The following is a 22774-nucleotide window of genomic DNA, read 5'->3' as shown; positions in this document are numbered from 1 at the left end:
AAACTTATGTGCAAAGACTAGAATACTTCAATAGCAGCTCCATCACCTCCTTGATCATAATAGTCCTTAATGTGACAAGCTCAGAAATAAAAGCACGTATCTTACCCTGGAATGTACAAGGTGACAAGAATGTTGAAATTAGGCTCTCTACGATCACAGGCAATACCAATCCTATACTTGAATCTAACTGTGATTGAACTTGTAGTAAGTGGGTGAAATGCTGAAAATTTGGGCAGCAGGTTCTTTGTTTGCATTCGGCGGTAGCACAACATTTATACAAACTCTGTAGTAGTCCCTGGACAAAGAGAACGCTGTTTAAGGAGCTGAAAATTCACAGTTTGATTGTACAACGTAAACAAAGGCCAGTTTCTTTGAGAACAAAATCCTCTATCAAAACCATTCTACTAACATTCTTTACAATCCTCAAGAACACATATCCATAACGTTGTGGATTGTCAGTTTGTTAGCCTTGTTAATGAATCGCATAAAAAGTACAGCTCTCCAAAATAAAGTTATGATACAACTACATATACTCATGGAAGCAATTATATTTTGGAGAGTTCAATAGATTTTCGAAGAGCTTGGAGAAGGCTTTGCATGATGACAGGTTCTCCAGGTGGAACCTGGTCTTTAAAACGGCCATTCCTCATCGCACGGAACATGGCATTTGAATTTGAAGTAGCTGGGGAGACAACACAATCAATATAGACAAGATCCTCTAGAACCCCATCTGTAATCTTGATGTACCCAAGCCTTACTCCACCATCAATTTTGTCTACCTGCTGACACCAAACACAAGATTGGAAAAACCAAACAAAATGAAAACCAAGTGTCTTGCTATGCAGCTAACTGCTTGTCTGTTGAATTGCTGTGCATCATTACTCTCCTTATACTTTCTCATATGCACAATGTACATGATACATGAACACATAAATGAGAGAGAGAGAGAGAGAGAGAGAGAGAGCTTGTATTAACATCCTTTGGATACAAAACAGTGTATGGGAGTTGTACGAGATTAGTGCATATGTGCAGTAGATAGTAAGTGGGGTGGCAATGGACCCATTACGAGCTTACTCTTGAAGGATTCCTGGTGCTCATAATTTGACAAATATATTTGCCCATGGCATGGGAGTAGGAGAAAAATAGTGTCATTATATTAGAGGACATGAAAGAACTTATCCTACGATGCAAGACATCCAATTAACATCTGTTGCTAAAACTGTCAAAACCATCGGTCATACGGTAGGCAAAGATGCTCTTCTGAGGGTGAACTGGGTCTGCTCCTCCATGTGCAAGCACCTGAACTTGCACATCAATTGGTCGGACCAATGCCACTGCTCTTTGTGCCTGGGAGGGAGTAGTACTAGCAAAAAGGGATATGTCATGAAATCTCTGGTTGTGAGGAAAGTAGCTTGCTGTATTGGTTGCAGAACTTTGCTTGAAGGTGCTCCTCCCCAAGAGTCCAAAGAGTTGCAGTGTAAATATGCCTCCACTTTTGCTATGTCCCCAGGAGGTGCCTCCAAAGAAATTCGGCTCTCAAACCTCTGAAAACCTGACAGATGTCCTCCTTGGTTTTGTGTTCTGGAGCTAGAGGGGAGACCTAGAGGATAGTGGCCAAGGCTATGTATTAGTATGAGGGCTAACGCCATGGGCATTCATTAATTAATACTTAAATTGTGCATCTTGGCAGTACACATGGCACGAAGGAAGCAACTTTGGTAGGAGACGTCACGCCATGGACCTTTCCTCTGACTTGAGCTTGAGGACATCTATGGTTGGGTGGTGCTTTTCTAAACCTTTGATTCCATGGAGCATGGAGCTATAATAAAGTGAAATCTTTGTCTCACTGATATCATAGCTAAGTTTCAATCTTAGTCCCATAATCCACAGGACCCATGGACACAAGTAGCTGAGACCTCTATCTTGCTCCTAGCAACACCTTCATCTCAGTTCTCCAGGTGCTTGAATAATTTCACATTCCTTACAAGCTCCCCTCATCTCACAACTCCTAGCTCTCAGCATTTTAGATGATGTCATTTGGAAAGTTTAAAGTTATACGAGAAAGTTATAGGAAGATGCTAGAGTACACACAGCAGAGGGTATGTCTAAGGAGGTCAGTACTGTGTGTTCTGCTTTCAATTTCAATTTCCACTAAATCCTAAAGAGGTATCTCAAGAGTGCTGGAGTGTTTATGTCCCCTACAAGGGAAGTTTGATCTTATAATGAACTCCTCAATTGGTTTCATAGGACTATTGATGAGTCTCACTTCTACCTCTACTTTCCCCTTTTGGGTAAGTCCTTTTTCACATTGGTATCAAAACAGATTCAATGGCATGTACCTTCCTCTTGCACATGTTTCCCTACTTAACTTCAGCCCTTATGCTTCCTCTTGGGCATGGGCACCTAAGATTGCATTTTTTATCACCCGACGCATGCGTAGTCAAGGGAAAACACATTTCTTTGAAACTGTAACATTTTGAGAAATTTCAACGAAATATGGCTAAAAGTGCCAAGACTTTCAAATAGGTCATTTTGTCACTTTGAGTTGCTTTCACTTATATACTTGAGCCTTGTGTGCATCATGTTTTGAAATATGCATGTTTTAATGTTTTAACTTCATCCCTAAACTTCATCCCACAAGCTTGATCCTTGAAAATCGAAAGTGAAACTTTAAACTTGAATGTTTACAGTTTATGGAAAAGTCTTTATTGAAATGTGAGCCTAGAGGCTAGGACCGAAGGCCCAAGGGCAAGGACCAAGTAGCGACTCTTGTCTTTGTGTTAAACTCAGTGACATTATCCCTTAGTTCAACTCTTATGCAAACTATATCTATCATTGACTTAAAAGTTTTAGGTTGCACCTTCAATGTTGCAAGATTTTTTTTCTTTTCTCCATCTGTGGGCTCCCTTAAGCCAGTATATATGCAGTTCCTAAGTCTACAGGATATAAGGGGAAACTTTTTCTATACCCCAATGAAATACCAGCTCTTCATAACTCACACCCAAACATTTCAAAGGCATCACAGTCAATTACAAAGATACCAACGCAACAAGCAATAGGAACAAGAAGGAACAAGTGCCAGCGGCGAACAACCACTGCAAGTAACTTGCAAGGAAACATGGACCACCTATAGGCACCTTCATCGCAGTCTCTAATGCCTAGTCAGCCCTATGTGAGGGGTTCAATCAAACTCAAAGATATAACCGCGGTTCCCATGTGGCAGCCTGGGTGCTGCCCACATGGCAGCTCCATTAATTCCATTTGACCCTCCAGATATCACTCCCCTTAGCACACCTCATTTGTAGGCTTACATATGGGAAGTTGACTTCCAACAAGGTTAGTCTAGCCTTAACCTTAGCTGCAGCCAACTCTAGGTTAGACTACATGGTGTCTTGCCGACATAGGTATATCATCCTCATGCTCAGAGTGCTCCTTGTGCTTAGGCATGGTGATCGGCCAACCTACTAGCCAATCTATTGGCTGATCTACTGACCAACTTGGTGGGATGTATGTGCTTGAACCTGGGCCATGCTTTGTAATAAAGTGGATAGAGTATCCATGAGCTGACCCTGCATATAGCCACAAGTGGGGTTGCCCACATTGGCAGGGAATCGCTTCCATTGAGCTACCTCCATCCGACCCTCATTGATAAACGTCATCTCATCTTCCTCTCTCTACCCAAATTTGGGAGGCATAGTACCTTTAAGAAGATAAAAGAAGGCCCAATGTACTTGCATGACAAGTCCCTTATGAGGTGCAAAAAGACAAGTTGATGGAGATGAAAAGACAAAGATCTACTATCTACATGCAATTGGCAATTGTGTGATACCTAGAGTCACTAAGGGATAAAAATTGTGAACTGTTTAGGCACCCCAAGGGCATTAAATGCAATAATAACTTTGAACTGGAGATCATGGGTGATAATTCTGATGGAGCTGCTTGTTGCTGCTAAATTGTCAACTGCAGGCAACTGTTGATGATGCATCCTTGTATTTGAACTTGCTTTTTCCCCCCCTTTGTTTGGGATAAAGTGACTAGGTATAATAGATGGGGCACGTAGGATTGATAAGACCACATGGGACCAATTTAAAAGATGGTGACCACCTTTTGTATTGCTGCTCACCTTGTGGCAGATTTGGCTGATTTTTATGATTTATCCCATTTGGAGTATACACAGGAATTCATGAGGCATCCCCTCTTCATGGAAGATATATCTCAAAGAGAGGGAAGTTGTCGCATCTCATTCACACCTGATATGAGAGACAACAAACCTCATACCGTTGACTGAGCTGCCAAAGATTTTTGAAACCAAGTATACGAGCAAAATACAAACCAATTGGGATGGGAGCACATTGAATGAAGATCAAATGTGAAAGAAACTCTGCTTTATCTTTTCATAAGTCTTTGTGATGCCTGTATGTCCTGCCATAGGGGATGAATGCATTTCCCTCAACACAAACATTTGATAGTGCAATTGTGGAACCAAATAAATTCAGTCCTGGAACCATATCAAGCCATTGTGCAATTTAAATTCAAGATAATCTTGACATGAGGGATCCTGCAAGTCTGAGAATATGGTTGTTGCCCTCAAATTCTGCAAGCACCTCATCTTGAATGCTATGTATTTAGTCCTGGTAAAGAGTGGATATAGAAGATGATGTGCAAGCTCACGTTCTCAATAAGGCATCTGCAACTGCATTCTCTTTTCCTTTCCTGTATTCAATGTCAAAGTTAATATGAGTGCACTGAAGCCAACCACCTCTTTTGCTTGGGTGATAAGCTAGGCTGTATAAGAAGGGCCTTGGTTGTGATCAGTCTTGACTTTGATCTTGCCGCCATATAGGTAGTGATGCCACTTTTCGAAATCATGCAGAATTGCCAACATCTTCTAGTCATAAAAATGGTAAGTGATCCCTCTGTCATCGAACTTTCTACTTTTAAAGACTTACACACCATGCTCTTGCTTTAAAACGACCCCCAATCCTTTGCCACTACCATCTCCCTCCACAACGAATGACCGCGAAAAACCAGGTCATACCAGCACCCGGGCATGAGTCAATGAGAATTTCATATCTTTGAAACCAGCCTATGCTTCTGTTGACCAGAAGAAAAAATCTTTCTTCACAAGATCTTTGCCAAAGTGATGTATGAAACGCCTACAGAAGGAGGCAAGGACCAAAACTCCTCTCAGCTGGGCGGGATTGCATGGCCACGGCCACTTCCTTACACATGTCACCTTTGAAGGGTCCACTCGAATCCCATTCCTGCCCACAATGCCCGCCCACAATGGGCCCACAATGGACCAGAAGAAAGTATCGTTCATCACAAGATCCATGAGAGGGGCTGCCTGTTTGCCAAAGTGATGCATGAAACGCCTCTAAAAGGAGGCAAGGGCCGAATATCATCTCAGCTGGGATGGATTCCATGGCCATGGCCACTTCCTTACACATTTCACCTTTGAAGGGTCCACTCGAATCCCATTCCTGCCCACAATGGGCCCAAGGTATTAAACGTCTTAGCAAAGAGCTGATACAGCCTCAACATTTGCAGCACCTCTTTGACATGCTCAATGTGCTCCTGCCTATTTTAGCTATAAATTAGGTGTCATTAAAAAAAACTAGCACATACTGGAGAAGAAGCGGCTGCAATATCATGTTCATCAGTGCTTGAAAGGTGGCTGGTTCATTAGTCAATGCAAATGGGATCGCTTTGAACTCATACATGTCCCTTTCTGTGCAGAAGGCTGTTTTGAGCTCATCACCCTCCACTCTTATAGCTGGTGGTATCCTAATCTCAAATCTATCTTAGTGAATGATTGAGCATCCTTGAGTTCATCCAAAAAGTAATCACCCCAGAGGACTATAGTGGCTTTTTTGAGATCGCTCTAATCAATTCACATGAGGTACGACCCATCTTTTCACCAAAAGTATGTGTGAGGCAAAAGGACAAGTACTGTGAAAAATGAAGTTTTTCTCAAGCAACTCCTTTACTTCCTCTACTAATTCCTCTCGTTCAACCTTAGAGAGACCATATAGAGCCTTGTTGATGGGCTTGCTGCCAGGCTCCAAGACTATAGCATGGTCCATGTCTCTCTTTAGAGGTAACTGATGTGAATACCAGCAAATATATCAGCATATACTGAAAGTAACCGTTAAATGTCAACATCCTCCACCTGAGGGGGTTGGGTCACATGCAATGCATATATAACTCTCTCTTTCTTTAGTTCCCTAGCTAGTTGCCTTGCTGAAATCAGCTTCATTGTTAGGGTTGTCACACCATAAAACTTTATGTGCAAAATGGAGACTCATGGCATTCAAATCAAGATTGAACTCCCCAAGAGATTTTATCTAGTCACATCCCAAAACAATGTGAATGGGACCCATATCCAAGGCAAATAGATCTCCTACACAATCATAGTGATGGGGGAGTCGGATCCAGCATCTTGGCAACATAGCCTACTAATCATGTGTTGTCCATTGGCAATCTCAACTCTTAACCCATGGTCAATCGCTCTAACCACAGGCCTAGATTTCTACAGGGGTTTGGGGTTTATGAAACTGTGCGCGCTCCTACTATCCACTAGCATCTGAACAGTCCTGCCTGTAGCAATGTGATGCTCAACAAATATGCCTCTGGAACTCGGTTGCAAAGTACCCACATTGAGCTTTGTGTGTACTGGGGATGCTCTCCATGCCATGTAGTACCACCAGCGTCAAAACGAAACTCGCGGCCATCTCCAACTCCAGCTTTGTCATGTGCATGGATCGTATTTAATGTGTGCTTAGGCAACAGGACTAGCTTTGATAGCTAGAGGAAGCTAGGGTCTAGGCAAGCAATTCTCAGGTTGGGTTCCAAGGGCAATGGACGAGTTAGGGTTCCTACTATTTTTAGCAACACTGGGCTCGAGCCCGTATCACGAGCCTGGGGGTTCAGTTTTCAGTCACGCAAGTCAGAGCAAGCTTGTCTCTTCCTTGCTAGTCTGGATCCCTAGACCGTGTTGCGGACACGCACCTGCTTTCTAGCGTAGCCCATATTCCTGGCGCAGTCCTGAGGCCCTATGGGCACCTCCTGGTGGTATGGGACACTAGGATGGTTGTGGACCGGTTGGATGTAGATGTTCGTGGCAGTAGCCCAGCCTGTGGCTCAGGGAATGCTCAGATTCTACGGGTCCTGGACCCGTGAGTATTATGGTTGGGTGGTGTGCTTGCTTGCTCCTCTCTTTGTGGTTCTATTTTTGTGCTTGTGTGCAGGTCTGGATTCCCAAGAGCGATTGTGGTCGTGTCAAGCTGCTAGATATTTCCCTGCATCATTTGTTCCATGTGGGTCACATTAGGGTCTCACATGCATCCCCCAACTCCTCATCATCATTAGAGAACGCTATGACCATGCTAAGTCTGGCAGTCCCAGCATCTCTCATTTTTCATATTTCCCTATGCTCGGTAGGAGTCCGTTCTCACCACACTTAAAGAGTATGTTTACCCTATTCCTGCTGTCTATGATGGCTCTAGGACGCTGTTTGATATCAGATTTTTTTACTGCAGCATTAGGCTTTCCCCCCCGTTCTGCATCTGGGTGCCGATCAGGCCTCTCCTAACGATTTTGCTGCTAGATACTGTTGGGTACTTGGGAAATATGAGCTGCTACAAACTCTCTGTTATGCCACAAACATTCTGGGGTTCCTTTCAGTAAGCGGAGGATATAGGGGAGGACCACACGTTTTAACTTGACACATACTACTCCCTAATCTGCTTCAGGCTCTCTCTCTCTCTCTCTCTCTCTCTCTCTCTCTCTATACACACACACACACATTTTTTTTTTGTGAAATCTTTATATTTCTGTGTGGGAAACCTCAAAAGAGGTGAAAACCCACCAATAAGTACAAGAAAAAAGTTTTACGAGTAAAACCTCAGAGCAAAAGTCATGAGGTAACCAAGTAAAATTTTACATATCAAGCTGGAGGAGAATCAAACACAACATCCTCCAGCTTCAAAGTGTTGCTCTATAAAAACTGATGCAGTGATGAAACCACACCATCAATAAAAACAAGCTGTTTTTTGCCCTTATAATTCTTCTTGATATAGGCCGGTACCCGAAATTTTTGAATCAAAGGGTCAAAAACCTGTTGTAACATGGGATGGAAAGATTCCAATAAAAAGGGTACTTCTGCATCCCTAACAGAAGAAAACTCTGGCACAGGCATCAAAGGCATAGGAGCTAGCTCAACATCCGTGTCTTCCGATGAAGAAGCTACATCTGATGAAATAGGGTTCTGCATTGGAGCTTCATTCGAAGGATCAATCTGAATATGAGCAGGGGCAGTATCCTGAGAAATAGCATGCATAGCATCCTGTAAGTTGCCCTCTGCAAGGGTTACATCCATATCTTGAATAGAAGGAGACTGATGGTGCTCAACAAGAGTGCAATCCTGAGCTTCTTCAACAAAAGGAAGATTTGCCTGTGATTTATCAACCTTCCTCCAGTAGTGCTTCGGAGCAGTAGAGGGCTTCACCAAAGAGGTCATAGCAGAAACCGGAGGAGAAGGAAGAGTAACCTTGACAGCTGAAGAAGAAACAGGTGGTGCGGGCCTAGATATGGAAGGGCAAGCACGTGCAAAATGGCCCACCTGTCGGCACCGATAACATGCAGTGGGGAAAGATGCAAAATGAAGCCTGATGCGCATCGGATGAGCAAAGCCCAAATCAAGATCCAAAGTAGATGGCACGGGCTGTGTCATATCCCACAAAATGCAAAGACTTGCAAGAACTCCTGTCTCGGAATATGGAGAGGCCTTCCCAAAAAAGCTGCAAGAGTTGGAAGGTGCTAAAAAAGAGGCACTGGCAGCGCTTTGACAATAATCCAAACCGGACAGTGAGTCAGAAGTGTTGCAGAAGGATCGAAAAGTGGATGCCATGCCATAACATAAGCAAAGAAACCCGCTCCAGGAACACCGGCATCAGTAACAAGTCGCTCTACCACCTCAGTCGAAGAGCACTGGGCATAGTAAAATCCTTCGCCTAGAAAGACAAAGAAAGAAATACAATCCAGACCCACTGCAACATCAGCCCAATGACGGAGCTGAGCTGATTATAAAACCCTGCCCATGAAGTAGAGGCAGACTCCAAATTGTTGAGCCTGTAGAAGACCAGAGACCAAAAGGGCAGAATCCAAGGAGCAAACAAGCGGGGAAGTCGATGAAGGAAATTTTGTGATAGAGGCAGAACACAATTGGCGAAGAAGATCCAACTGGAGCGATGAAGAAGGGCCATCAGAACCATCCAGCTTTGCCGATTTGACGAGAGGAGAGGCAAGCAGAGCACCATGCTTTCGGCGAAGAAATACCCGAGTAGGAGCAGGGGTAGAGGGAGGTGCCGAAGCAGAGAAAATAAAAGAAGGAGAAGGCTGCGCAGGGGACTGTGCAAGTTGTACGGTTGACCATACAGCCTGTACGGAAGCCCGTACAGCAGGGACAACTGACTGTATGGGAGAATCTTCAACGAACGAAGAACGTACGGGAGGTGGTACAGGCGGCAGTACGGAAGGTAGGCTGAGTGCAAGTGGTACGAAAGACAGAGCAGTCAACCGTACGGCCTGTACAGGCGACGGTACTGGAGGCAGGCTGAGCGTCGGAGATACGGAAATCCCCGTACAACTGATGGCAACTGTACGGAAGGCAGAGCAGGGAGCAGGGTTGTAGGAGGGGACTGCACGGACGTGAGCTGTATGGACGGGGTCAAGGAGGAAGACGAGGCGGGCTGTGCAGAGGAGGAGATCTCCATCGCTCTCCGGAATCACACACACACACACACACACACACATATATATATGTGTGTGTATATATGTATACACACACACATACATATATATATACACACACATATATATACTTTTTTTTTAAAGTAACACACACACACACACACACACACACACACACACATATATATATACATACATATATACACAATTTTTTTTTTAGTGAAATCTTTATATTTCTATGTGGGAAACCTCAAAAGAGGTAAAAACCCACCAATAAGTACAAGAAAAAAGTTTTTACAAGTAAAACCTCAGAGCAAAAGTCATGAGGTAGCCAAGTAAAAAGTTACATATCAAGCTGGAGGAGAGTCAAACACAGCATCCTCCAGCTTCAAATTGTTCTGCTGTAAAAACTGATGCAGTGATGAAACCACACCATCAATAAAAACCAGCTGTTTTTTGCCCTTGTGATTCTTCTTGATATAGGCCGGTACCCGAAATTTTTGAATCAGAGGGTCAAAAACCTGTTGTAACATGGGATGAAAAGATTCCACCAGAAAAGGTACTTCTGCATCCCTGACAGAAGAAGACTCTAGCACAGGCGTCAAAGGCGGAAAAATTAAATCAACATCTGTATCTTCCGATGAAAAAGCTGCATTTGATGAAGCACGATCCAGCATTGGATCTTCATTCGGAGGATCAATATGAGTAATAGCAGGGGCAGTATCCTGAGAGAGAGTATGCATGTCATCCTGTAAATCTCCCTCTGCAAGGGGCACATCCATATCCTGAGTAGAAGGAGACTGATGGTGCTCAACAAGGGTGCAGTCCTGAGCGTCTTCAGCTAAAGGAAGATCTGCCTGTGATTTATCAACCTTCCTCTAGTAGTGATTCGGAGCAATAGAGGGCTTCGCCAAAGAAGCCAGAGCAGAAACCGAGGAGAAGGGAGAGTAACCTTGACAACTGAAGAAGGAGCAGGAGGTATGGGCCTGGAAGTGGAAAGGCAAGCACGAGCAAAATGACCAACCTGTCTGCACCGATAACATGCAGTGGGAAAAGATGCAAAATGGAGCCTGATGCGCATCAGATGAGCAAATCCCAAATCAAGATCCAGAGTACATGGCACAGGCTGCCTCATATCCCACAAAATGCATAGACGAACATCACGAGATGCTTGCAAAAACTCTTGTCTTGGGACATGAAGAGGCCTTCCCAAAAAAGTTGCAAGAGTTGGAAGATGTTGAAGGAGAGGCACTTGCAGCGCTTTAAGAGTAATCCAAACCGGACAGTGAGTCAGAAGGGTTGCAGAAGGATCGAAAAGCGGGTCCCAGGGCATAACATAAGCAAAAAAACCAGCTGCAGGAACACCAACATCACTGACAAGGTGCTCTACCACCTCAGGCGAAGAGCAATGGGCATAGTAAAATCCTTTGCCGAGAAAGGAAGAAATACAATCCGGACCCATTGCAACATCAGCCCATTGACGGAGCTGAGCGGAGCTGAGCTGAAGATAAAACCCTGCCCATGAAGTAGAGGCAGGCTCCAAGTTGCTGAGCCTGTCGAAGACCAGAGACCAAAGGAGCAGAGTCCAGAGAACAAACAAGCAGAAAACTCAATGAAGGAACTTCTGTGACAGAAGCAGAGCACAATTGGCGAAGAAGATCCAGCTGGAGTGAAGAAGACGGGCCATCAGAAACATCCAGCTTTGCGAATTTGATAAAGGGGGAGGCAGACAAACCACCATGTTTCCGCCGAAGAAAGACACGGGTGGGAGGAACAGTGGCAGAAGTGGGCCGCGAGGCAAAAAAAACAAATGAGGAAAGAGGCTGCGAAAATGACTGTACATGCAATACAGTCTGCCGTATAGCCTGTATGGACGACTGTACAGCCTGTATGGAAGGCCGTACAGCAGGCTCGAAAACCTGTATCAAGGGGTCCACAGGGTGCGGGAGCAGCAAGGAATTCCATTCGGAAGTCTGTACGGGCAAGGCTGCAAAAGGCCGTATAGCTGACGGTAGCTGTATCGAAAGCCGTATAGCTGACGGCAGCTATACGGAGGAACTAGCAGACTGTAGAGGTGGGAAGGGGGACGGTACGGGTGGAAGCTCACAGGAGGACGGGGCTGGCAGGGCAGAGGAGGTCTCCATCACCATCTATACATATATACACACACACTTTTGTTTTTTTTTTTGTGAAACCAGTAACTATAAAATTAACATGAAATCAATGTACATGACATTAGACTCCGAAAGAGAGCCTAATGGAAGAACTCAAAAACAGTGAGAAAACACTTCAAGGCATATGCTGCGAGGGACTTGCATACACACACACACACACACACACACTTTTTTTTTTGTGAAACCAATAACTATAAAATTAACATGAAATCAATGTACATGACATTAGACTCCAAAAGAGAGCCTAATCAAAGAACTCAAAAATAGTGAGAGAACACTTCAAGGCTAGTAGCATCCAAGTCCCTCGCACCATAACTATCATATAAAGATTGCTTGAGGGACATTCTGAAGAAAGCATATGCCTGAGGAAACTGTTGTCCCATCCTAAAATGCAATCTCTGTGTCCAAATAGTCCATAGTACCCAAAAGCGAGCCCAGTGAAAGAAAAGGAGGAATGGAGACATCTGAGATGAGAAGCATCCAAACATCTAGAAGAGTTTCCTGAATCTGATAGAGGGAAACCGGAGCCGCAGCAAATGAGAGACATGAGTGATCAATATTCAAGAGTGCGGGCAAGACCATAACAAATGGGAAACTGTCTCACGGTGATGAGAGCAACGGGGGCAGGAAGAGGAAGCAATACGACGTGCTTCCAATTTCACCCCAATGGAAAAAGCTCCCACTATACATCTCCGAAGGAAAAGCCTCTGTTTCAATGGCAATTTAGCTTTCCAAATTTTCCTGAGTTTTGATTGCCACCAAGATAAAGGCCTATCCAAATTCCAAAGAGTGTTGGCATGCTTATCAATCCATGGCGGTGGAAGAAGAAATCTATAGACCATCGAGGATGTCAAATTATGCATTGAAAGTGAACAAGTAGCAAGAGACAAGGAAGTCACATTCCAGTCCAGTAATCTGTCCTGTACAAACAGCGAAGGAACAGGAACAAATGGCTGCAACATAGTTGTAAGTATTCTCCAAATGGGCCTATGATGCAGACCCAAGGGGAATGTCCTGCAAGCTTGTGGAAATGAAAGCACATAACCATGTTGATCCACCACATCTCCGACAAATCTTATGCACAATTTCATAAGATTATATGCTTTAATAGGTGCCTGTAAAGCAAGAGGCGATTCAAACACCTTGCTCCAATGGATGCTTTCCAAACGAAGAGAGTTACCATGATGGGAGGAAGCACCTGACCATTTAGCATAAGAGAGAATTCTCTTTCAATCATGAATAAAAGCAGTAGAAACAGGACAGCCTCGAATTTTTCCCTGAAATGTGGTCATGATTGCTTCCCAGTGATCTGTAATTCAATGCCCATATGCATGGGACTTCATGTTTCCACACATAGTTGCTAACATAATAGCCCATGGCTGTTTTTGCTGAAAGAAATCAGCAATCATAGTGCTCTTTCTTGCCAACATATGAAACTGAAGATTGAGAATATTCAGTCCGCCATGAGTCTTAGGAGAACAAACAGACTACATGGGAAGTAGTCGCAAAGCCTTTTTGTGAGATTTGCTTTTCCAAAATATCTCCATAGCCTGGGACATATAGGAAGCCAAATGCTTGAAAGACCAGCGAAGAAGAGGCAAATAAAATTGCACATATGCCATAATGATAGACTGTACTATCCGAAGTCGAACATGTAGAGGCCAAGTTGACAAGTGCCAATATTCCAGCTTCTTGTTAATCTTTTGAAGCACCCATTTAAGCTGTTATTGAGGGGTAATATTCCAGCCAATGGGATACCCTAAATGCCTCACAATGGTATGGGAAGAAATAATGTGGCCTGGCCAAAGAAGTGCATGCCAATCAGCTTCTTTCAATGCTAGAAGATTCGATTTCTGAAAGTTGATATGCAGTCTAGCAGCTATGCCAAAATCATTTAAAGTATGCATCAAATGAGAGAGGTCACTTTGAGAATTCCTGCGCATGAAATATGAATCATCAGCATATGCCTGTGCAAGAAACGGCTGTGCCCCTGGAATTTGCAAGCCATGAAGCTGTCCAGTATCTGCAAGATGGTCCATATGCAACAATAACGGATGAGTAGCAATGGCATACAGTAGCGAACTAAGAGGGCATCCTTGTCTCACTGAACGGGTCATAGTCCATGTCCTTGACAACCCACTACCAAATAGACACTGTGTAGTGGCATGAGAATACAACCAATAAATAACATGGACGAGCCGAGGGCCAAATCCCAATTTATGCATAGTCTGAGAAATAAAATCCCAATGGACAGTATCAAATGCTTTCGCAATGTCCACTTGCAAAATGAGAACATCTTGTTTAGAATATTTGGCATACTCAATTGCAAGTAAAACATTGGAGATATTGTCAATAATCTGCCTTCTGGGAACAAATCCATACTGCCTGGGATGAAGTCCTGCTTGCAAGATAAATCGAACCCTAAGGACAATCATCTTGGCAATGAGTTTGTAGATGACTGGCATAAGAGATATGGGCCACCAATCAGCCATTGTCTCACACAACCTTTTTTTGGGGATCAATTTGACAAGGCCATGTTTCCAAGAAGGGGGAAGAGATTGTTATGCCCAAGCATGATTGATCATAAGAAGAAGAGTGTCCTTGAGATCACCCCAAAATGCACGGAAAAATTCAACATTCAATACATCCCAACCAGGAGAGCAGCCTTTACGTAAATGACTCAAAGCATCATCTAGTTCATTAAGCATAAATGGCTGCTCCAATGCATGAGCCTGTTCCCGAGACAATATAGACTGAACATGCATAAGAAATTGAGACCTAGCTGCGTTCACTTGCATCGAATAATCAGGCTGAGGAGAAAAGAGATGCTGGAAATGACTAGAGCATTGCGATTCCAATTCTGATTTGGAGGTGGTCCAGGTGCCATCATCCTGCCTGATCCTGCAAATATCCTCCTTTCGCCTATCCGCATGTAGGCTTTTAAAGAAGGCCTTGGAGGAGCAGCCCTTATCCAAAAGGGGTTTCATGCGAGCTCGGATTTGCCACTTCTTTAATTTGCGAAGATCATTTTGATGGATGATATGAACCGCATAAGCGCAAGAATCCTGTTCAGAGGAGGTGAGCTGCCTATAAGAGCTGATTATATCCATTTGTTGCTTGTGAGATTGAGCCCATTTCAGCTTAAGCCTGAGGTTTTCCATGAGACTCCGTCCATAATATTGAATAACAGCCTGCAAGCAATGGGCAAGACTGATCCAAGCAAAATCCATGTCCTCCTGAGCATGTAAGAGGAGGGGGCGGACAGCCACTCTCACCATGTTCTGAAATTGTTGATGAAGCAAATAAGCACTATTAACATGGAGTAGGCGACAACCAAAAAAAGGCATATCATCTGTCAAATGTGCTATAGATAATGTCAAGCATACTGGAAAGTGATCAGATAGCAAGAGGGAATGATCAACCCATAATGCACATGTGAAACTAGCATACTGCTGAGCATGCAACAAATACCATCTGTCAAGTCGAGCCCAATAATGAGTAAAAGCATTGTGACGGTATGTATGACCCTTATCTCTATCCCTTGTTGAGAGCCATAAATCTTCTGCATGCAAGAAAGAAAGCATATCCTCCCAATGTCGAAGCTCAGTGGGGATCATGTGAGAATGATGAGTGGTGTTGTCTTGCATGGCAGGCGAGTTATTAAAGTCTCCACACAAAAAAGCATTAGACAGCCATGGATATTGCTTGAGGGAGGCCCACATTCGAGCTCTTGTCGCAGAAGTTTGAGAGGCATAAACCGATGCTATTTCATAAAGATCGGCATGACAGATGCATTTGATTACCATCCATCGACCCTGGGGGTCATTGTGAGCAACCGTGGGCTGCATATCATGTTTCACCAACATGCATATCCCGGAAAAGTGCATTGTACCAGCATAAAAGATGTCATAACTAGCAAAGTGGCCTTGCTGGCCAGCCAAGAAGTGTTGTTTGTGTTCTTGTAAGGAAATTACATCAGGGTGCATTCTATGTACATAGTGCCAAAAAAGTCTCCACTTATTGACATTGCAAAGACCTTGAACATTGTATGTAATGCAAGTAATTGAAGCAGACATAGAAGATATGTACAGTCGAACCAAGAAACATAGTAAAGGTATAAGCTGTCAGGCCTCAACCATGACATCGACGTCCACCTGACCTCCTGGATCAATAGCTCTATCATCCTCATCATTGTCACATACAGGAATGCCCTTCTTGAGCACATCAACCCACAGTCGAGAAGTCAGGCTATCAGCAGGGGTAGAGGCCTAACCAGGGGTGGAAGTAGAGGCATCCCAGTGCCGAGATTGTAACGGTCATGGCTTAAGCGCAAATACCTTTTTGGGTTGCTTCCAGACACCCTGGGGAGAGGCATTAGATTCTAAAATTTTGCCCTTTCCCTTATCCTTTTGCTTGGCTGAAACCTGGACCACACTTTCTTTGGGAAGAACAGATTTAGATGCCACATCACCCAACTTGCTAGGCGTAGCCTTAGGCCTTGGACCATAAGTTGGAGGGGTAGTATTTTCTGGAGCAATAACTGTAGATGTGAGCTGATGCAGTATTGCACGACACTGTGAAGCTAGATGGCCAAATTTATGACAAGTAAAACAAGCACCTGCAAATACTCCCCATTTCAAGTCAAAGTATTTTTCGCCCAAGGGAACATCTTCCACCTCTACCGCAATGGAAGGAGGGGTTGGGTGATCTGTATCCCAAAGAACACAAAACCGATTTCGATTACCCGAAGGACGGGGTGGGCATACAACTTGCCCCAAAGTAGCTGCCAGACTTGGTAGCTCAGCCCTCATATAATCCGGAAAATCCACTACCTCAACCCATACAGGGCAGTGATGTCGAATGAGACCGTGATAATCCTTATTTGGCAACCATGGCATGACATGCACCATTTGTTTGCCATAGAATAGAGGAGACATCTCCAATATCTGCTGACACTATGAGGCATCCAAAACGTGCACTTCATAAAAACCTCGAGAAGCAAAGTATACTCCTTCAACAAAGCAACCTCCCAACAAAGCCTAAACCCACTGAGCCACATCATTTGCAGAAGGTAACTTCCCAGGGAAGAAAATGATAACTGCACACACACACACACACACACACGTGGACATATATATATATATATATTCAATTCCTCTTTCCCTCTCTAGCTAAGCCTTTTCCTACACTGTTGCATGTCATTTTCTTACTAGTTTCAAAGCCTTGATGGACTGTCCTCAGCAAGATATCTTTTTAGTTCATCTCAATGCAGCTGGTGGCCAGTTTGCAAGCTTTACCTCAGACCTTTTGCCTGCCATCCACTGCAAAGGATATTGATCTATGGTCAGATTCAAAGGTCCTAGCACCAACTCCTGGATCCCTTCATGATATGGGCTCTCAGGAGTTGGTGGTAAGATAGTCCACCCAATACACTAAATCCTTTTGGGATCATTCATGTTTCTGCACATAGACACCATTATTTAGTAAGCTCAAACAACTTGCAAGGGTGAGCAAATCCTTTGTAAATTGAGGCGATGTCTCTTGTCTTCTACGGCAGGGCCAGGGAAGAAGGGGGGGGGGGTGGGGGGGAAGAAAGAAAGACATAAATTTTATTAAAAGTCTTTGGAAGACCAAAGGGTCTATGAGACTAAAAAAGACTTGATACAATGAGCTGAGGGGTGGAGCCTCTAAACAGGCATCAGCACCCATGATAAACACAATAGAAAAAACCATGATCATAGCGATACCACCGACACACACACACACACACAGAATAGCAATATTTTTTAAGGAAGGAAAGTCTATATTCTTAGATTGCCTAGTAATGAATCAGGAGCCAAAGCAAAATTCACACATACAAAAGTGTGCACAATAGCTCAACTCCAGATATTGTAAAGTTCAAGTGACCAATCACAATAGAAACAACACAACTGGTTACTATGATAACTCTTTCTTGGCCAAAACATGACCACCTGAAGAACAAAAACTCTAGCATGACAGGAAACAATGAAATAGGTGTATTTGCTTTTGAAAAGGCTTACTAGAGTAACACACCTTCAGTGGAACTGGCAGAGGCAAATTTGCATTTTGAGTAAGACTGTTTGCCCACTGCATAGCATCAAGCATACAATTACTAACTCTACAGATGCTACCAATTTCACCTGACGCTGCTAAGTAATGTTCATGCACTGTTCAAAGCAAAAAATGTCAAAACTGGTATGGTCGATCTTAATACGCTTGTAGAAGAAGTAATACGCTTATAGAAGCACAATTGGAGAATTTCAAGACAGATAACAAAGAGACAAAAGATATTTTGGTCTAATCACATTTCCAGTCACAAAATACAGAACATCTTCTTAAAAGGAAGTGCTAGAAAGCAGTCAGACACAGCAAAAGAAGTCACATTCAGGAAATTCTTCATTGCAAATTCGTAAAGGGCATTAAGTCTAAAATGCATGTGCAGAAAAAGTAAGAAGGCAGAGCACGGCACTATTTCCATTACAAAATGTCACATAAAATGTTAGGAGAAAGCACTTCGCAAACATGCATTGAGGGAAAGCTAACTATCAAGCAAGAAGGTTTCTCGCTCTCAATTATGACAGAGTATCACTATCAATTACTATCAGCCGGTCTTGAAATGTGCTTTCACACAAGGTTTCTCGCTCTAAAAGTAAGAAGGCTGTGCATGGCACTATTTCCATTACAAAATTTCACATCAAATGTTAGGAGAAAGCAAACATGCATTGATGGAAAGCTAACTATCAAGCAAGAAGGCAAAAAAAAAATGAAGGACCCCTAAATTCCCAGAAAACTTAGACAATATGCACACATTATCTACGTACGTTGATCTCGAACGAAAACACAAGGTTTCTCGCTCTCAAATATGACAGAGTATTACTATCAGCCAGACTGAAATGTGCTTGCACAAATTGCTTACTGAGCTTCTTATGCTCTAATTCACCAGAGAAAAGCTGAGTCTGGCTGCTCAAAGAAATATCAGGACACATTTTCCTAACCTGTAGGACCTATTCCCTAGGAGCTCCAGGTCACAATATTCTCCCCTGGATGTAGTTTAGTATCGTCTTCAGTGCAACCCATTGGATTTCAATTGATGAGCTGCAACTTAAGTAATCGTTCCCAGGCAAGCTAGCGGGGGGCAAAGCCCGTTTTAACAAGTTTTCTAGACAGGGACTCCTTGGAAATCTGCTGGCTTCCCAAATGATCAACCAACCGGTCAACTAGCCACATACCTCTGGACTTGTTGACTTCACCACGGTGACATTGCACCTGAGTGACAATGTTGATATGTTTGCTTGTGTGGCATGTGAGCTGACTCAGCTTGGGCATTGTGTTCTCTACTGAAGGTACTCCCATTGTTCAACTAGCGTGCAACTTTGCATGCTGACACTTTCGACCCTCCAGGATTTCTTTGACACACGACAATTGAAATATACACATCATACTTCTAACATATCTCTATGCGAACAACAGTTCTAGAAGTCCAAGACATTCAGCTCATACTCCGAGTTGATGAAATTTGTACACTTGTTACAACCTTCTGTCTTCTTTGAAGGACTCGTGCAATGAAACCTCCTTATTAGATTAAGGTCTTGCATCCAACATAAAGGGCGTTCATTTAACGTACCTTTGCTTCCTATATAAGAAACTCTGAGGTTGGACGGACTGAAAAGACTAGCGAGTGGAGAGGCCAAGAATCCTCTATGTTCAAGAAGAATCGGGTGCCATTGTACGAGTTCCTTACAGAAAGGACAACAGAATGCTGCAATAAACTGGTTTCCTAAAGAGCAATCTTCTAGACATCAGAAAATGAATCCCTGATTTAACCTATCGCTAACCCATGCACGCAAAGTTATTCCTTTTCTTCTCACCTGTCCCCTGAGAGTCAAAACTCACGCACGTGTCTTGGCAAGAACTAAGAAAACTTTATAAGAAGACTCAAAACTGCTAGTGTGCTTCAAGAATTACATTGATGGTTCTTAGTCGCAGCGAGTCTGACAGGGCATGCTCGGGGCTAAAGGTGATCGTCCCATCTCAAAGTTTGGGGGTCAAAGATGAACTAAGGGGAAAGATAACGATCACAATGAAGTTTTTCAAGATGGGGAGGATCATGTGATGCCAAATAATAGGCAAAGCATGCGTTATAGCTCGCAGCGCGTAGGAGGCGATTACAGACCAAGAGGAAGGAAGAACTAGTAGAGAGGGCGGTAGCATCGTGGGCAGCAAACGATCTATCAACATTCACGCCTAGGATCGCTCGAGATAGCTGACGAAAAAGTTGCACATTGTAGCGGCCATGTAGAAGCTTATTACCTGATACAACAGAAGTGCAAGTTTCTGCACGTTCACGTCGCCAGGCAGTTTCACTGTCCCTAAAGAAACAGGCTCGCCCCAGTCGCTGGCTCCCACGAGTTCCCTCGCGGAGGCGTCCGCCCTTATCGGCCCGCCAATCTTGCTGTTGGGTCGCGGCTCGTTGGTGCCAAAAGAGGCGAAAGTCGAATGCAAGCTGTTGGATTTAGAAACAGCATAGAAGCAGTTCTGTTGGTTCGGGGGAAGAGCTTGGACCGTGCGACCGAGCTGGCTGCATGCAAGAGGCAGGGGGCAACTGGACAGCAGCGCCATAGCTAGCAAATGCTATCTCCATGCTGGGTGGTCGTTATATGAGCGCGGTGGGATCCCGAAGAAAATATCTGTTTGCTGTATGGCTAGAAATCGATGCTTTTGGTGAAGAGTTGCAGGCATGAGCTTCGTCTACGTCTGTGCGCGCATCAATGCTGGCATACAATCGGTTCCCATTTCTCTTGGAGAAACTTCCTTGATCATTATGATGTTGATCTTTAGTTGGCATGCGATTGCATTCTCTGGCGAGGTGGTCACCAGTACTTATGTAATGACTGAGTCAGTCCAACGCAAATATCCAGACAGTACGACGAGGATGCAGCCATTTCTCAATTTCTTACAGAAGAATCCCAGGGATCAGTATTCAGCAAAGCAGGTTATCAGTTTGAAACGTACGTGAATGCCTTATCCGTCAATGTTTGACGAACAATGCTATCTACAGCTACGTGCCTGGGTGATTGAAAGTCGTTAATTCTACATCCTGGGAGCAAGACTTGCTTTGTTCAAACTCCTGGAATAAGTCCGGAAGCACTTTCATCAAAGTAGTTGAAGGTTCCTTCTGCAACTGCACGACCGTCACACAGTCAACAATAGCGACTAAGAGTGAGTCTGGTCATAGACCCTGATGCATCATTTCGAGTGAGTTGGCTCATGGCTTGTGTGTGAGGTTCAGGTTGAAGAGCGACTACGGATGATCAATTCATCACCATGTATCAGGTGCTGGTAGGAGACCTAGGCAGCATAGCCAGATGCCCTCTCACAGTACTCCAGCGGCATAGAATTTTAAAAATGGAAGGGAGACATGGGAAAACCTTATTTATGTTACAACGAGGGTTATGCCTTTTCAGCTGTTAGAGGTGCTCAAAATGTGACTCTTTACTTGGGATCGTTGCCAAGGTAGCTCATGTGTAGCTCCAAGTCTTCGTGCCGTATTTCTTAAGCTCGATATTTTGACTCTGTCATCTCTATTACAATGGCATGACTTGGTGTTACCCTCCTCTTAGATGGGTCTTTGCTGCCTCGGTTGGACATCCTTTTTCCTCACTGATTTGTCACTACCACGGAGCGCTTGACCATCTTGGTCGAGAGTTGTGGAACTATGGTATTTTTGATCCCGTTTTTCAATCTTTTTGATGCCCTTAGGTTGCTTTAGGGGTCTCCTCTTGAAAGCAAAGGAAACAAAAGAAAAGAGCGTAAAAGACCTAAAGCATGAGCACCAGAACCGTGATATCATCTCTAAAGAGAGCATTGAGATCAGAAAATAGAGAAACATCAAACAAATTAAGCTGTGGAGGAACTCGCGGGTTTCATCGGTTGATAATCACAAATAAGAAGGTCAAACTGATTGAACCTATCAGTATATGGAGGATATGCTTCATGCATAGGCATCCTAGGTACCCTCCAATCATATGAGTTTGCATATAATAGTACTAAGCACATGGTTCTTCCCCTCTATGCTTATGTAGAGGTATCAGCTGTGATAACCTATAGTTCTCAGCCCAAAGAATGGGAGGTGTGGAGGAACTCATGGGTTGCATCGGTTGATAATCACAAATAAGATGGTCAAATTGACTGAACCTATCAGAGTATGGAGGATATGCTTCATGCATAGATATCCACAAGGGTTGAAGTAGGTAAGGTATCCTCCAATCATTTGAGTGCACATGGTTCTACATAGTTCTGAGCGCAAGGAGGTGAAGTTGCTGCTGATTTTTTGCATGGCATGCAAGAAAATATATAGCAGTCAAAGGATAGTATGATGTGTAGAGTAAGTGCTCAGGATCGCCTCACAGACTCTGTAGAAGGGCATTGTGGATTCCTCATGTAAACTGGAAGTGCTATCATTATGTTATCCATTTTTGTCATCTATTTACAGTCGTAGCTACCCAAAACAATCAAGGTCCATCCATTAACTGATCAAAGGAAATGCTTGGTGACATGGAAAGGTTAGTCTCTGAGGAGAAGCTGGTCTGAGGGTGGATATAAATACATGCATGATTGGTATTGGCTATCGTAATCGACACTTGAGTCTAAACCAGAGTAATTGGCATCTAAGGGGAGATCGAGGTAGTTTTACAAGCCCTGTGCAATATGGCTGTAGGGGGGTATGGCTCTATAAGAGGATTGGTCCTCACATTTGAACTATCGATCATATAGAGTCTAAATTCCTCAATCATGATACCCTCATGGTGTGGCATGGTGGTTGGGCG

General features: G+C 43.7%; 1 protein-coding gene across 1 annotated transcript; it reads right to left on the bottom strand.

Moving 5' to 3' along the window:
- Positions 1–388: 388 nt before the first annotated feature.
- LOC147890054 (uncharacterized) lies at positions 389–21217 on the bottom strand. The gene is made up of 3 exons (XM_087390799.1): positions 20259–21217; positions 17982–18035; positions 389–779 (listed from the first exon to the last, which is right to left on the bottom strand). The coding sequence occupies exons 1-3, from the start codon at positions 20565–20567 to the stop codon at positions 546–548; spliced, it is 597 nt and encodes a 198-aa protein (XP_087246925.1). The 5' UTR covers positions 20568–21217; the 3' UTR covers positions 389–545.
- Between the last annotated feature and the right edge of the window lie 1557 nt (positions 21218–22774).

This window comes from Dipteris shenzhenensis, chromosome 19 (genome assembly GCF_047967505.1).
Source record: "Dipteris shenzhenensis isolate YYH24624 ecotype China chromosome 19, Dip_SZ_1.0, whole genome shotgun sequence".
NCBI lineage: Eukaryota > Viridiplantae > Streptophyta > Polypodiopsida > Gleicheniales > Dipteridaceae > Dipteris > Dipteris shenzhenensis.
Note: the sequence above shows the minus strand (reverse complement) of the source record. Positions and strands in the feature narration are given on the sequence as shown.